We start from the raw sequence: 17,640 nt of genomic DNA, 5'->3' as shown, positions 1-17,640 counted from the left end.
CTGCTCCTCTCTTGGATGACACCCCAGGCTGTCTACGCGAGAGCCTCAGGCTGGAGTCTGACTTCTAACAAAGGTGCTGAGGGTGGGAGGCAGGAGTGGCCACTTTATAAATATTGATGAGAGAAATGGAATTCAGTTGCATCAGGCTAAACTTTACTGATGGGCTGCGTGTTTTTTAAAATGTTTCAACCACTTTATGGTTCCATGGGCTAACCAGCCTTGGATAAAATTCAGACATGTCCTCAGAGAGCAAAAGAGCAAGCTTGAGACCTGCAAGAAGTCAAACACGGAGGCAAAACTCTTTAATCCACTCCGCATGAATAGCTGAACCCACAGAAGAAACCTCCAGTCAGAGGCTTCCTGGATTATAATGAGAATTTTCTCGATGGGGAGAAGAGAAATGCCCTTTTCACTTGAAGACAAAGAAATGTTTGTAATGGAAATGTGTGAACCAATTTTCCAAGGGGAGTTGCTGAAATGCACTGATTAAAACCACAGTGAGGGGAGGAGGCAGAGAAATAAAGCCAAAGCTGAGCCACTTAAAATCTGTGTCGTTTCTGAAAGTGGGGAGAGCTAGCCAACCTTTCTTCCCCTGCCCGGGCCGCCCTGCCTGCTGCTGACCACACCTTTCTTCCCCTGCCCGGGCGCCCTGCCCGCTGCTGACCCTGCATTAGAGAGTTCGAGCCGCCGGCCCGCAGGACTGCCCACTGTGTGCTGGTTACCAAGCTACTCCACCGAGCACAAAACGGGAACCGAGCAACCCCAAAGACAATGTCCTTCCCAACAAAGCCTGGTCACCGCCCTGGATTCAGGGATTCCGAGGGAAGAGGTGAAGATACGCAGACAATTCCAGCACACAGCAGTCTGTAATGACATTTCTTAGCTTACATACAAATATTGTTGATTGATTTAAGGAATTCCGTTTCCAAGAGAATAAAACTTAAGACACAAAGGGGTCAGGTATCCTGATCAAAGCTGCCTAAAGTATAGCGATCACCTGGAATCCGTGCGAGTCCTTGGTGACGGAGGACAAACGAGCTACGAAGCAACGGCTCCCACATTCCAGTCACTGGCGTTCATTCAACGTCACTTTTGCTATATCCACATATATTAATATTTTCCTTTAAATTCACCTTAAAACAACTCATTAAAAATTTTTAGTCTCCCTCTGAGCAATCGTTTCTATGAAATCACACTTTGATATGCAGCTGTATTTTTTCTAATGTTCATTTAAAAATGCATAACTGTTAAAATGAAACAGTTCATCCATAATGAATTTCAAATCATCTTGTATACCTCAAGGGTACACACTGGAAAAAAAGGATAAAGTATTTCAACTCAGGTTGATTTGAGAGACTGTTTCTAAATATCATAAAAAAATAAGAGTAAAGAGGATTTTGTACTATTTACCACCAGGATGTTCATGAAGGACTTGGATAGATTGAAGAGATAAATTTCACACCTTCTGTATAAGGAAAAATAAGTAAGTCCGGGATCACTTACATGAAATTTTCTGGATATTCGCTCAGGGCCATGTCGATGATATTCAGAGCATCATGGTAATGCTTCTGCGCTGAGAGCAGGAGGGCGAGGAGGTGCAGGGAGTTGGCATCGTCGCCTTGAAGTTGAAGAGCTTGGCGGACATACCCCAGAGCCTCTGGGATCTGGTTTAAAATAAAACCCAGAAGAATTCTCAGACACACGCACACACCCAGCTACCATTTCAGTATCTGAAAGTCATAGTATTAGTTGCTCAGTTGTGTCCGACTCTTTGCGACCCTGTGGACTGTAGCCGCCAGGCTCCTCCGTCCATGGGATTCTCCAGGCAGGAAGACTGGAACTGGTTGCCATGCCCTCCTCCAGGGGATCTTCCCAACCCAGGGATCGAACCCAGGTCTCACACACTGCAGGCGGATTCTAATCATCTGAGCCCCCAGGGACACCTCTGATCCTCTGTAAATGTCAGGAGTTGTTTCACGATGTGTCACATTCAGATTTTAAGCCATATTTATGGCCGCCCCAGGATATTAACCACAAACACGAAGACAGAGGCCCCGTTCAAGTGACGGCATGACTAATAAAGTGATACAAGAGACTCTGTTTCTCAGTATAACTGCCAGTCCCAGATCTTCTATCGCTCCCTAAATAAACAGTTTCTCTCTTTTCCCACACAACTGGTTTACTTTTGATTATGCCCAAGATAATTTCACTCTAAATGGAGACATAACAAATTGCCAAAAGTTTTTAAACTGCCTTAGCTGAACAGTTCCCATTTTTTTTTCAAGTAGCGCTGAAATGAAAGTACTTAGTAAGTTTCAAAACTTTAAACAGAGCTTTCCAAAGGATCAGACACCTGTGATTCTTCTCAAGTTCCTTTGTCCTGGATCTCTATTAGACATCAAGGAGAAACCCAAACAAACAAAACGCTCACACCTTTCCAAACGACAATCCAAAATAACACCACACAAGAAACAAACTGCGAGGCCACGCACAAAGCAGGTGTATCCAAGTGTAAGTAGGACCAGATACAACTTTAACCTTTAAAATCTGACAGCTGTCAAGACTTTCTTCAAAATCACCCAATACAAGCGTTGATTAAATGCATACATAACGGATATTTGAACACCAGAGTTTCCATACAGGTTTGACAGTATTCACCTGCCAGGCAGGAGACCTGGGTTCGATCCCTGGGTGGGGAAGATCCCCTGGAGGAGGAAATGGCGACCCACTCCAGTGTTCTTGCCTGGAGAATCCCATGGATGGAGGAGCCTGGCGGGCTGCAGTCTACGGGGTCACAGAGTCAGACACGACTGAGCACAGCAGCGGCAGTGGAGAGCGGGGCCTGGGGCCGGATTTCAGAGCAGGCTCAAGACAGGCCTTCTTAGCGCGCGGCCGAGGATGCCGCCTGCCTGCCCCCTCCGACCCCGGCCCGGGCTGGACCCCTCTGCTCTCCTGCTTCCTCCCAGCCCCCGTGACCATGCTCCTTAGCAGGGAGCCGTGACTTCCGTCTGTCCCTACGTCTATTTGTTTTCCTCTCTGAAGTTCCCTTTTGGATGAATATAAGGTAAAAATGCTGGTTTAGAGAGGCGTTCTGCTTCTGAGCCCTAGAATCCCAGCTATCACAGCGGGCACCTATCGTCTCACGGGGGTGAGGGGCGGGTCTGCAGTCCAGAGAGGAGACGTGCCTCGGGCGAGTCCCCCAGCCGCGTGCGGAGACCAGAGTGGCTCTACATCCAGTTCCTCCCCAGCAACCTCCTCCGGGTCAGACAGCAACGGCTCTAAGGACAAGGGGGCTTCCTTGTGGCTCAGCTGGTAAAGAATCCACCTGCAGTGCAGGAGACCCCAGTTAGATTCCTGGGTCGGGAAGATCTGCTGGAGAAGGGAAAGGCTACCCACTCCAGTATTCTGGGGCTTCCCTGGTGGCTCAGCTGGTAAAGAATCCGCCTGCAATGCAGGAGACCTGGGCTCGATCCCTGGGTCGGGAACATCCCCTGGAGAAGGGAAAGGCTACCTACTCCAGTATTCCAACCTGGAGAATTCCAGGGACTGTACAGTCCACAGGGTCACAAAGAGTCAGACACGACTGAGCAGCTTTCACTTTCATTTTGCTTTCACTAAGGATGAGGGCCCCTCCCCATCGCCCTGCCTGCCTGGGGGGCAGGCACACGGCACAGAGTCCTGCTGGGGGCCTCCGGAGGCCCCCGAGGCACCCACAGAGCTCCAGCAACTCCTCCCCTCCCTGGGGACAGCCTACTGCGCAGACAGCACTCAACCTGGTATCTAGAGAGAGTCAAAAAGGCAGGTATACTCGCGATGTCTGGGGAGGTCCAACCCAATCAAGAAAAAATGGATACAGGGTTCAAAGTGGTGCTCTCAGAGGCTAGACTGACCTGAAGGAATTCCAGGTTGGTTCCTTCATTCACCCAGTATTAGTGAGTGCCTACCACATGCTTATTTAACTTCTATGCAGAGTACATCATGAGAAATGCTGGGCTGGATGAAGCACAAGCTGGAATCAAGATTGCCGGGAGAAATATCAATAACCTCACATATGCAGATGACACCACCCTTATGGCAGAAAGTGAAGAGGAACTAAAAAGCCTCTTGATGAAAGTGAAAGAGGAGAATGAAAAAGTTGGCCTAAAGCTCAACATTCAGAAAGCTAAGATCATAGCATCTGGTCCCATCACTTCATGGGAAATAGATGGGGAAACAGTGGAAACAATGTCAGACTTCATTTTTTGGGGCTCCAAAATCACTGCAGATGGTGATTGCAGCCATGAAATTAAAAGACACTCCTTGGAAGAAAAGTTATGACCAACCTAGATAGCATATTGAAAAGCAGAGACATGACTTTGCCAACAAAGGTCCGTCTAGTCAAGGCTATGGTTTTTCCAGTGGTCATGTATGGATGTGAGAGTTGGACTGTGAAGAAAGCGGAGCGCTAAGAATTGATGCCTTTGAACTGTGGTGTTGGAGAAGACTCTTGAGAGTCCCTTGGACTGCAAGGAGATCCAACCAGTCCATTCTGAAGGAGATCAGTCCTGGGTGTTCACTGGAAGGACTGATGCTGAAGCTGAAACTCCAATACTTTGTCCACCTCATGTGAAGAGTTGACTCATTGGAAAAGACTCTGATGCTGGGAGGGATTGGGGGCAGGAGGAGAAGGGGAGGACAGAAGATGAGATGGCTGGATGGCATCACCAACTCGATGGACAACATGAGTTTGAGTGGACTCCAGGAGTTGGTGATGGACAGGGAGGCCTGGCATGCTGCGATTCATGGGGTCGCAGAGTTGGATAGGACTGAGTGACTGAACTGAACTGACCACATGCCAGACAGTGTGCCAGCTGCCAGGGCAAAGCAGTGATGGTGACAGATGGGGGTTCCTGCCCTTGGGGAACCTGAAGTCTAGAGAGAAAGACAGCGAACAGGAGCACAGGGCAGGAGGGAGGAGCGGAGTAGGGAGCCGTGTGAAGGGGCTTCACGGAGGAGGCGGGAGGAGGTCCTGGCACCGAGGGAGGTGGGCGGTGGGTCACCAGCCCACAGCTCTCGCTGCAGCAGCGCGTGGTCAGGCCAGCGGTGAGCCGCGCGAGGCCAGGCGGCAGGACCTGGACACGGACGGGGTCTCTTGGTTCCCACGGTCCCCGGCCCCTAACGGGAGCCGCCTAGCACCCTTTGCCAGGCTCCAGGAGGTCAGATGCGTGGGCACAGCCTGGCCTGTGGAAGGGCGTGTCTGGGGAGCTGACCCTTGAGTCACCCTCCAGCGGGCGCTCGGGAATGTGCTGGGGTCACCACCAGCGTCTCTCACTGGTAGGCCGGTGGGCACCGGGCCAGAGTCCCCAGGACCGCTGGGAGGGGGCCGCAGCGGGGGAGGGCGGTAAAGGCAGCATCAGGAAGCTGCCGCCGGGAAGGTGGAGACCAGTGGAGCGAGTCTCTGAGGCCAGGCGGGCACCGCGGGGGCTCGTTTCTGGGAGCCCCTGTGCATCACTGTTCACCGTCCTCCGTGTTTGAAAGGGACGGGTCTCCTCTGCGCACACCACCGGCATCCTCCGGCCGACGTCCGGGCCCCTCCGGTGACGGAGTCCCTGCCGCGCAGCTCAGCCCCGGGCTCTGTGAGCGAGCGACGGGGGCTCCCTGGCGACCCCTGGGGTCACCAAGTGCTGCCCCGTCCCCACCCGACCCGGGGAGCCCTCCAGATTGCGGGTGTGATCTCCAAAAGCAGGGCCCGGCCTGCCTTGTGTCTGCACAGCTGCTGCTCCAGCGGACGAAACCCTGGGGCCTATGCGAGAACTCAGCGTCCCGGAGAGAGGTTTCAGGGCAGCCCCAGGGGGCCGAATGCAGACGGTACCCCCCAGGCCGCGCTGAGACGGGAGTGGGCGCCGGGCGCGGGGCCGGCGGGACTGACCTGTCTGGAGATGGCGAGCTGCAGGGCCAGGTAGAAGGCGGCCTGGTGGTCCGTGGGTGACAGGCTGTGGGCCCTGCAAGAGCGTGGGCAGCGGTTAGAGCCAGAGGCCACTGGGTGCCCTGTCCCATCAAGGGTTCCCATTGGTCCTTTTACTTATACCAAGGCCCCATATTTAACAACCGTCTATGTTACTAGGTGCATACAAATCAAAGTATTTGATAGCCCTTATGGACTCAACGTTTTCTTTTTATACAAGATAGCATCTTAGTCTGTCTCCAGTAAGTTCTTGTGACTAAAACCCTAGTTGGTATGGCACTGACATGACACTGCAGACGCGTTTCGGTTCGTGTTTGCATGGCCTATCTCTTGTGGCCTCTTTACTTCACACTTGCTATGTTCTTACAGTTCAGTGACCTCTCTTGCAAACAGGTTAAATTGCTTATAGATCCAGTGTTACTGTCTTTGTCTAGCTCTATAACACAGTCACTTATAGTTATTATACTGATTCATATATTTGGTTTTAAGTATTTCCTTTTTGGGGTGCTTTCTATTTTTCCTGCCTGATCCCGGTTTCTTTCTGCACTCTTTCCTTATTTGGGAATTATTACTTTTTAATCAGCCTAACAACAGACTGGTTCCAAATAGGAAAAGGAGTACGTCAAGGCTGTATATTGTCACGCTGCTTATTTAACCTCTATGCAGAGTACATCATGAGAAATGCTGGGCTGGAAGAAGCACAAGCTGGAATCAAGATTGCCGGGAGAAATATCAATAACCTCAGATATGCAGATGACACCACCCTTATGGCAGAAAGTGAAGAGGAACTAAAAAGCCTCTTGATGAAAGTGAAAAAGGAGAGTGAAAAAGTTGGCTTCAAGCTCAACATTCAGAAAACTAAGATCATAGCATCTGGTCCCATCACTTCATGGGAAATAGATGGGAAACAGTGGAAACAGTGTCAGACTTTATTTTTGGGGGCTCCAAAATCACTGCAGATGGTGACTGCAGCCATGAAATTAAAAGACACTTACTCCTTGGAAGGAAAGTTATGACCAACCTAGATAGCATATTGAAAAACAGAGACATTACTTTGCCAACAAAGGTCCATCTAGTCAAGGCTATGGTTTTTCCTGTGGTCATGTATGGATGTGAGAGTTGGACTGTGAAGAAAGCGGAGCGCCAAGAATTGATGCCTTTGAACTGTGGTGTTGGAGAAGACTCTTGAGAGTCCCTTGGACTGCAAGGAGATCCAACCAGTCCATTCTAAAGGAGATCAGTCCTGGGATTTCTTTGGAAGGAATGATGCTAAAGCTGAAACTCTAATACTTTGGCCACCTCATGCGAAGAGTTGACTCATTGGAAAAGACTCTGATGCTGGGAGGGATTGGGGGCAGGAGGAGAAGGGGAGGACAGGATGAGATGGCTGGATGGCATCACTGACTCGATGGACGTGAGTCTGAGTGAACTCCGAGAGTTGGTGATGGACAGGGAGGCCTGGCGTGCTACGATTCATGGGGCTGCAAAGAGTTGGACACGACTGAGAGACTGAACTGAACTGAATCAGCTTTAACTTTTAAACCAGTCATACGTGTTGCTAAAAGTTTTACAGTATTTTTAAATACGAATAGCCTTAGTACAATAAAGTCTAACTACAACTTAAAGTTTTTGTTTCATTTAAACTCTTCTCTGTCCACTAGCTAATGGAATGCACACGTGGGATGACACGTTTCTGGGTTTTGTCTCGCATCAGCAATGGCAGCCGATGAGCCTGGCTTCGAGAAGGAGCCTGAGGTGGAGAATCGCAGGCCACGGTCTGATCCCCCGGCAGGCGCCTCCCTCGGGCTGGGCGCCCACGTGTCACCCTGGGAGGCGTGAGCACTCCTGGCAGGCCAACGGCTGCTGTGGTTAAGTTTTGGCTTGGCCTTGATGCTACTTCATCCAAATTCCTGGATTTCAGAGAAACTGTATGGCAATCAAAGGCCTGGCTTTGCTTATAAAATGAGGTTTTGGTTTTTTGATGAACTGCAGGGAGAAATGGAGGATATTCATTCAGTCTTTTGAAGGTTCTACTAAGTCCCATGTAGTTTTCTAAGGACACGCAGCTGTGACATGTAAGACTCCGTGCTCAGACACTAGACTTAGTCTATCAGGTGGCTTCTGGCACCAACAGGAAGAGGCTATCCTAGCCTCTTACTTGATGGCAAGCATGCCATCCTTGCTTTCATGTGGAAGTCTACTGTATTTTATAAGCAATCAAAATGTGGCTATAGATGAGACATGATTCTGTGTTTAACAGTCTGGTGGGAAGAGAAAAACAAACTTTTACTTTCTTTAAGAGGCACTGTGGAGCAGACTAGTTACAAACGGGGAGGCCCAGACAGTGAACAAAACTTCAGGCTCTTCCGTCAACATTCTGTGATTAAGGGAGGATCTTCTAACAGCAAATTCAAGATGAGAAAGAATGCCAAATCACCATGGCATCAACTGTGGCAAACACACCGAGGATGGATTTCTACAGTAATGAGGCCTTTTTAACGGGGCTGTCTGTCTGCTGTGGGGAAAAAGTCTTCTGAGTGTTTGCAACCCAGAAAATATGTGAAGTTCAACAAACTGGGGCATTATTTGGGCAAAGACCCTGATGCTGGGAAAGACTGAAGGCAGGAGGAGAAGGGGACGACAGAGGATGAGATGGTTGGAGGCATCACCGACTTGATGCACGTGAGTTTGAGCAAGCTCCGGGAGTTGGTGATGAACAAGGAGGCCTGGCTTGCTACAGTCCATGAGGTTGCAGAGAGTTGAACACAACTGAGCAACTGAACTGAACTGATTTGGGCAAATGTTGTAGCTCGTGTGTGGGACTCGGGGGAACTAGGGGGTTGAGGTGGGATCCTCTGTCCCTTTTACAATCTTAAGAGCAAAACTCCTATCCCTGGGAAATAAGCTTGCCTCAAAACACAGCTGGAGGACCTCTCTCACTTCAGTCTGAGAAGCTGAGGCTGAAGACCTGCCTTTGTTGCCCTTGGAGATGTCTAATTTCTAGCGGAGGCCTACTCAGAATGCCCCGGTTTTTATTACTTGACAGGCATTGGTTTTCCACGAATTTGTACATCAAAGAATTTTTTTCTTTGGTGTTCATAAAAAGTAAGATTGGAATGTCATGGTTTTTGTCTCTCCCAATTATTCAGGGAAAATGAATACAAAATGAATTATGAAGAAACTTTGAATTAGTTAGCATTATTTATTTTATCTCATCTTCTTTCACAATTAATAAAACCAGCTTCCTACAACCCTCAAAAAGAATTCCACAGAGCTATAATTTTCTCAGCACGGTTTAGATTTTTTACAAATGAAGTTAAATTAAATCATGGTTGCCTCTACCCAACACCAACCAAGTAGAAAGCTGGCAGTGGTCTGGAGAACTCAGGGTATAGATAAGAATGGTTCTGACCAAGGGTCCTACTTAGCATCTTCAAACAATTATTAACTATTAATCCACAGCACCAAGAAAGAGATGTGCTAGACATCTTGGCATCACTGGGGTGCATTAGGACAACATCTGAAGAACTGTCAATGCAGCTAATAATGAATATCCAGTCACCAAATTTCTAATGAGTTAAAACTTAAACACACACATTTTAAAACAGCTTATTTCCATAACTTGGTTAAAGAGATCATCTGATCACTTCAGCCTATGAAAGAAAAGAGGAAACACGGAGCTGCCCAAGAAAACTAGAAAAGTTCATGGTGTTCATCTCAGGTAGACTCTAAAAACCTCTCTTCAGTTGTGCAGGACAACTTCGGCAGCGAGGCTGCCTGTGACACCGTATCTGTACGCCCACAGAAAACCTGCTCGACAGAAATCATCAAGCAGTGCAGGCGAGAGGAAGGGCGTTAGTGATCTTGAAAACCGCAAGCCTACTGGACTCTGTACGTGAGAAGAGAGCAGCCCTCTAAACCCCATTCCCACGCGGTGAGTACCTGGTGAAGCTGCTAAGAGAAATTCAAATTCCTAAAAGTGTCATCACAGGGAAGCTCACGAAGTGCTTCCCTTGTCAAAGCGCCTCCATATTCATTAATTCCATGCTTCTCCCACAGGAACAGAGCAACTGTTAAACTACTGGCCCACTGAGGCCACATCTATTCATCCACCCATCCATCCATCCATCCAGTCACTCATTCATCCATCCATCTACTCAGCCAGCCAGTAATTCACTCAGCCATCCATCCATCCATCCATCCATCCACTCACTCACTCATCCATTCATGCAGCCACTCAGCCAGCCAGCCGTCCACTCAGCCAGCCATCCATCCATCCATCCATCCACACATGCAGTACCTACTGTGATGCCAGGCCCTAGCCCCAATGAGAGCCCCCAGAAGCTGCCACTCAGATCAGTTCATCTTCTTAGCAAGCTCTGCAAACAACACTGTTTTTCTTCACTACACTTTTGTATAGGACAATGAGTTGGTTCAACCTCTTAGGCTGAACTTATAAGCATATGAACAGCTGAAAGTCTCAATATTTTGGTGCAATTACGTAACTGGGATGTCTTCAAAAATCACCTTTCTGAATCCAAGAGGGAGCAAACCTTTCTGAATTCAGACTCCAGTCATAACGGAGTTAATTTTCACGTTAGCTCTGCAGCCTCACCACTTTTTGAGTTACATCATTTTCTTTTTAACCAAAAATTACCAAACAGTTGTATTAACAGAATTGTGGGAAGACTTAAAATATATGGTAAAAAAAATTTTCACCCAAATGATTTTTAAATATCCATTTACATATAAGAATACAAGTCCTTCTGGTGTACTTAAAATCGTTTCCTTATAGATTTTTGTGACATGTACTGTAACACTAGGAAAGTCCTAGTTAATGTGTACTTGAAACAAAATATTTTGATTCCTTTGGAAAATATACTTAAATACACATAAATACAAATTTAGGTTAGCCTTCCCCAATATAATCACATGGGTTAGTAGGATTTTATTCCTCTTTATTCCCATACGAACTAATATTTTAAAAATCCCTTTGAATTAGAAACTAAGAAAAAGAGGAACAAAAAGAAATTCAGGCCAAGGGAACAGCTGTTATATAACATGAAGTTATGAGTTCTGCGGCTCAAGGCAGACCACCACCATGGCTGTTTTTAGAGAGCCAATAAGATGAGCTGGTTTAAGAAAAGTGAAACAGATGTAATGACCACTTTCTTAGGCATCCATGTGTGGGTTTTATAAATTAGGACTGGAAAATTTAAAACTCCAAATCATTTGAAATGGAAATGCTTTCCACACTCGGTGCTGAAGAGCATCAACAGAAACTTCGCACAGAGACAGGAGGTCTGTTTGCAGCTGTCAGTTGGTACTTTCTGTCATTAACCAGTCTGGGACTGGCAATGTGAAGGAGCTATGGTGAGCCTGCTAAGAAAGGGAAAGGAAAGAGATGAAAGCATCTCAGACTAACTGAACCCAGCGGTAATGATCTCCTTAAAAAAGGAGCACGTCCATGGTGACGGACCTACAGCAACCCTGGTTCTAAGAACAGAGATCCATCAGCAATTATCAGGGACCAAAAGAATGCTCAAACTACCGCACAATTGCACTCATCTCACACCCTAGTAAAGTAATGCTCACAATTCTCCAAGCCAGGCTTCAGCAATACGTGAACCATGAACTTCCAGATGTTCAAGCTAGTTTTAGAAAAGGCAGAGGAACCAGAGACCAAATTGCCAACATCCGGTGGATCATCGAAAAAGCAAGAGAGTTCCAGAAAAACATCTATTTCTGCTTTATTGACTATGCCAAAGCCTTTGACTATGTGGATCACAATAAACTGTGGAAAACTTCCAGAGATGGGAATACCAGACCACCTGACCTGCCTCTTGAGAAACCTATATGCAGGTCAGGAAGCAACAGTTTAGAACTGGACATGGAACAACAGACTGGTTCCAAATAGGAAAAGGAGTACGTCAAGGCTATATATTGTCACCATGCTTATTTAACTTATATGCAGAGTAGTACATCATGAGAAATGCTGGGCTGGATGAAGCACAAGCTGGAATCAAGATTGCCGGGAGAAATATCAATAACCTCAGATATGCAGATGACACCACCCTTATGGCAGAAAGTGAAGAGGAACTAAAAAGCCTCTTGATGAAAGTGAAAGGGGAGAGTGAAAAAGTTGGCTTCAAGCTCAGCATTCAGAAAACGAAGATCATGGCATCCGGTCCCATCATTTCATGGGAAATAGATGGGGAAACAGTGGAAACAGTGTCAGACTTTATTTTTTGGGGGCTCCAAAATCACTGCAGATGGTGATTGCAGCCATGAAACTAAAAGACGCTTACTCTTTGGAAGAAAAGTTATGACCAACCAAGACAGCATATTCAAAAGCAGAGACATTACTTTGCCAACAAAGGTCCATCTAGTCAAGGCTATGGTTTTTCCAGTGGTCATGTATGGATGTGAGAGTTGGACTGTGAAGAATGCTGAGCGCTGAAGAATTGATGCTTTTGAACTGTGGTGTTGGAGAAGACTTTTGAGAGTCCCTTGGACTGCAAGGTGGTCCAACCAGTCCATCCTAAAGGAGATCAGTCCTGGGTGTTCATTGGAAGGACTGATGCTGAAGCTGAAACTCCAATACTTTGACCACCTCATGCAAAGAGTTGACTCATTGGAAAAGACTCTGATGCTGGGAGGGATTGGGGGCAGGAGGAGAAGGGGACGACAGAGGATGAGATGGCTGGATGGTATCACCAACTCAATGGACATGAGTTTGAGTAGACTCTGGGAGTTGGTGATGGACAGGGAGGCCTGGCGTGCTGTGATTCACGGGGTCACAAAAAGTCAGAGATGACTGAGCGACTGAACTGAACTGAGAGATCCTCCTAGAACTTCAGGGTAGGTAACTGAGCTTCTAACATAACAACAAGAAATCAGGGTAACACAGATATTTAAGGCGACAGGGTCAATACTAATTCTACATTGGACGTCACGGTGCTATACTCTCAGTGATTCATTATACCTCCAGTAAGAATCAGATCAGGGCACCATGGTACAGGGGGCTTCCCACATGGCACTGGTGGTAAAGAACCCGCCTGCCAATGCAGGAGATGTAAGAGACCTGGGTTCAGTTCCTGGGTTGGGTAGATCCCCTGAAGGAGGGCATGACAACCCACTCCAGTATTCTTGCCTGGAGAATCCCATGGGCAGAGGAGCCTGGCAGGCTACAGTCCACAGGGTTGCAAAGAGTCAAACATGACTTAGCCGCAGCAGCAGTGGTGTAGCGGATACCAGAGAAGCTGGTCAGCATCAGAGACCTTGACCTTCTCGACTTTCACAGCCACAGGGCTCTGGCTCTTCATCCCTGCGTCTCAGACCCTCACCTGCAATGAACACACACCTTGTCTTGTCTACTTACTGATGTGGGCCAAGGCTCAAGTGAAGGGTGTGAACGAGCCCTGGGACATACAAGCATCGTCTAACATAAGGCCTTCTCTAATTTCGTGAAAGGCACGGCAATGGAGGTGACTGTAAGGTGTTACAGAGCACGGCAGGGATAGAGAGCCCTGGGCCTGCTGGCCTGACTGTCTTAGGTAGTATTTCAGAGACTGTCCTAATATCTGGCTTTTTTCATTTCCTAATATAAAAATCTGCAGCTTGACATGTTAAAAAAGAAAAAAGCAAGCAAAGAATGATCCTTTTTCTAGATGATGAAAAATGTCTTTAATAAAAGGAATCATCTCCGTGGACATAAAAAGTACCTCTCTTGGAGCTGAAATAACTCGATTAGGAATGAAAATGTGCCCAGATTAATAAACAGATGAAGAATGCAGATCTACATGGCAACAAGTGATGCAGCAAGTTTTATGCTGTATGTTCAGTGCTCAAGAGGAAAGACTTCCAGGGGTGGAACACTGTTTACATAATCCTTATAAATATCTCTTCTTTTTATACTCACCACACTCTGGTGTCATTGTGTACAGCCGAGTGAAGAGAGGAACTCCCACTCACCTCTGAAACGCAAGAAGCGCCTTTCTCTGAAGGACCTCCTGCATCCCTCGCAGAGAAGCTAAGGAAAGGGTTCAGTTAGTCAGCAACATGGAGATCAGGGAGTTTTCAACAAATACCAAACATCACAAAACCACACATTTGACTGGATTAAGAGCCACAGATTCTGGGTGCCTACCTGCCCAGCCTGCCCCGGTGCTATAGAGGCTAGCAGACAAAGGCTAGGTCAACCTGAGGTCCTTACGCTTGGGTGTAACTGTGCAACCATGCCAAGGGGAGAATGGGCGGTGGCTGGTCAATCTTGGCACCCCCAGGAAAAGGGGCCCATCTTCAAAAGACCAGCTGGGAATTCCAGACAGAAAAACATTCTCAAGGGCAGGCGTGTAATCCCCAGGTGAAGCACGATTCTGCCAAAATGGACTAGGAGAGATTCAAGCACCAGTGGGTGGATTAAACAGTCTTCAGAGAGCCTTCTGGCACCAAGAACCAAGGACACCAGCCTAAGGCCATGAAAGACAAGTTTAATTCACATGGGCAATACCTCTGATATCTTGATGTGAACCCCAGAGACAGACCAGGCAAGCTCAACAGTGAGACTAAATCAGCTCAACCCTTCCCCGGTATACAGCACATGAGAAACGGCACCTCAGAATCTGGTAGAAACTAAAAAGATACTTCTTGCTGCAACAACAGAAAAAGTCCTAGAGGATCCTGCTTATGGTTGCCTCTGGAGATGGCCCTTATCTAACAAATCCAACAAGGCAGAGCCCATCCTGACACTGCTCTGAGGATGGCGGAGGGCTGCCAGAACTGGATGTAGCTGAAACCTATGGCTAACTCAGAACAATAGTAAGTGAGCTAGAGGGAAGCAGAGGGGTGAACCAGGGGAACCACAGACACAGATGAACCCAACAGGGCCATGCGACTCACCCAAAGTTACAGGGCTAATCAGGGGTACAGACCAAACCAAGAATTTACATGGATAAATACAAGGTACTAAATTTCACTTCACTGAAAGTCTGCCATAGTTAAAAGATGTTTTGGGTATTGCCAGTATATCAAATGTATATGAAAAATTAGCAAGAAATCCATTACTGAAAATCAATGGATATGCAAAATTTCTCCAGGATCTTTGATATTTTAGAGCAGAGGAAAGAAAGATTTGGGGTAACATGTGAAATAAACCCTAGCAATATTATGAAGGAAGAAAAAGGAAATGAGTGCTAGGGTAGTGTTTTCTCTTAAGGGGTTGTAATTGCTGGGGACACATGAAGGGCTCCCAGGTGGCTGGCAAAGTTCTATCTCCTGAGCAGGGTGGTGACTGTAAGAATATTTTCCCTTATACTAATTTATTGAGTTAGATAATTTTTGAGATTTTGGGGGGGGTATCTGTGTTACATTTCACAGCAAAACGTTCAAGAAATAATAGAAAGAGATCATAAAAACAATTTATCAATTGACCCTTTCTGTAAACATTGAATTGAAAACCTCATTAAGTGCAAAAAACACACTTAAGATTTGTTTTTAGCCAAGAACACATCTACTGAAGCAGTAAATACATCCAGAATGTACAGAGTCACTGCATGTACTGTGCACCCCTGGACTACACACACACGCCTGTGAACTAAGACGTGCAAACGGAGGGGGCGGGCCCTGAGAACCCAAGGTGGGCTTTCTGGGGGAGGTGAGCCCCAAACACTCCTGTGTTCTTGTGTCTAAGACCAACATCCCTTCACACGGGGCGGGCTCGGGCCGGGGCTGGGGCACAGCTGGGTCAGGCCAGGTGGGTTGAGTCATCTCATCGCACAGCTCTGGGCAGACCCCCCACATCTTCCAGCAAGGCTCCACCAGCACATGCCCCCGTGAAGAGGGGCCTGGGCGCCCAGGCCCAGGGCCATCGTCACCTGCTCCCCGTCTCTGCCCTATCTGAGCAAAGAGGATGCCGGGGGCAGGGACCCCGGGACAGGGGGGCCCACGCCGTGCCCTCTGGACACTTGGGGGAGCGGCAGTGCCGCCAGCCCCCGTGGGCGGCCCCACTCACCGTCAGTGGCCTGCAGACTGTAGGTCAGCCCCAGGGCCAGGTAGCCTTTGGCCTTGAACTCTGACGTTTTCTCTCCCGCATCAACCACCGTTTTGGCAAACTTCTCAGCTTCTTCCAACTGAAAAACCAGATCAGTTAACAACAACAACAACCTGCGGAATTTCTACTGCGAGCTCCCAACAGCGTCCGCTGCCAACGGTGATTTCTGATGAGTCACTGTTAAAATAAGGCCCCAGCCTTCCAGGGCCACTCTGGAGACTGCCTTCTCTTAATCTGAGCCTCTCAAACAGGCCTCAGGACCCCCACCTGGCCTTTTTCCTTTAAACTTCCCCGTATTGCTCTTCTGCCTCTTTCCCAAGGCCCCTTTCGCGCTCTGGGGGGCTCTTCCGTCTCTGCTCTTCCCCAGCTGGCTCTGTGACGAGGCTGTGCTGGGCACTCGGGAGCTCCACACGTCTATGTGTGTGAGTTGTAAAGAACAAAGTTCTTGAAATGTTTTGTGCTTGAGTCTTTCCTGTTTAGCATGATACAAAGAGTCCTTTAGGCTTGGGTTTTCTCTCCTATAAGCTGTTAAAAATGTCAGAACTCCACTATGTATTTTATTGAGTTGGCCAGAAAGTTCGTTCAGGCCTCTGAATACAGGCCAGGAACCCGAACGAACTTTTTGGCCAAGCCTGTACAACGCACAGGACGTGGGTGTCACACCAGCAGCTTCCAGTGGGAAAGGAGTGCAGCCGCAGCCACGCCCACAGCAAGGCGGCCTTCCGCACAGCTCATTAGAGACACAAGTAGCAAGGTTTGTTCCTCTGGAGCATGGTAAGTATTGATATTATTGAAGCTGGGGGACAGCACATGGGTGATGGCTGATTACACTCTTTCCTTCCGTGGTATTTGGAAATTTTAATAATAAAAATACTAAAAAAACACAGAAATGACTTGCTATTCTCATCTTGAAAAAGAGGTTTATACAAGGCGTCATGGAGATGAACAGTGCCATTGCTGGAAGCTGTGTGGCAGAGTCACAGCTGGAAGCTGGCACGTTCAAAGTGCAAAGGTTTGGTCCCCGGCCCTGGCCCCCCTCAGAATCTGCCTGCTTGCCCCCTCGCTTGCCACGCCAAGCTGCTGAAACCTGCATGGGCCACACGACACCTTCACAGCTGTATTTCAGGTGAGAACCTGCTCTTTCAAAATGCCTTTTTTCTTCCACATTTCCCGCCTCCCCCCACCTCCGATTCCCCCTCCGCTGGGTGAGAATAAACGGAAAAAAAAACAAGCAACAAGGACCATACTAAAAAACCTAGCCAAGAGCCTCAGTCTTTCGAGCAACTTCTTATCACTAACCTTAACATGAAGTTAAAGAAAGACATTAAGACTCCACTGTATGTGACAATCATCTATATACCATCTCAGCAATAGTCTGAGTTTTCTAGTGTCTGCTCAAATGGTGTATTTCTGAGGAAGTACACCGAATCAATGGACGTGAGCAAATTCCGGGAGACAGTGAAGGATAGGGAGACCAGGTGTGCTGCAGTCTGCGAGGCCACAAAGAGCCGGACACGACTTAGGGACTGAATAGCAACTGTTACAGATCGGGCTCTTCCCAAATTCTAACCTGAACAAGAACGTTTGAGAGGAAAGCCTCTGTGCAAGCAGAGGGGTGAAGGAGGCTGGGTTTACACACGAGCTA

At 47.8% G+C, this 17,640-nt stretch overlaps 1 protein-coding gene across 22 annotated transcripts in view; it reads right to left on the bottom strand.

The window, feature by feature from the left end:
• Nucleotides 1-17,640, bottom strand: part of TTC7B (tetratricopeptide repeat domain 7B) — a 272,932-nt gene that overhangs the window by 77,412 nt on the left and 177,880 nt on the right. For 21 of the 22 annotated variants that reach the window (XM_086319126.1, XM_086319129.1, XM_086319125.1 and 18 more), the window contains 4 exons: nt 15,957-16,074; nt 13,919-13,976; nt 5,909-5,981; nt 1,504-1,664 (listed from right to left, as the gene is read on the bottom strand). In XM_086319126.1, coding sequence (XP_086175252.1) covers nt 1,504-1,664; nt 5,909-5,981; nt 13,919-13,976; nt 15,957-16,074 — 410 coding nt within the window. Of the gene's footprint in view, nt 1-1,503; nt 1,665-3,182; nt 3,326-5,908; nt 5,982-13,918; nt 13,977-15,956; nt 16,075-17,640 lie in introns of those variants that run through there. The other variant, XM_086319142.1, reaches the window with a different exon arrangement.

Source organism: Bos grunniens, chromosome 10, assembly GCF_055505025.1.
Source record: "Bos grunniens cultivar Pamir isolate PY7600 chromosome 10, Bosgru_T2T1.0, whole genome shotgun sequence".
In the NCBI taxonomy this organism is placed as follows: Eukaryota; Metazoa; Chordata; class Mammalia; order Artiodactyla; family Bovidae; genus Bos; species Bos grunniens.
Note: the sequence above shows the minus strand (reverse complement) of the source record. Positions and strands in the feature narration are given on the sequence as shown.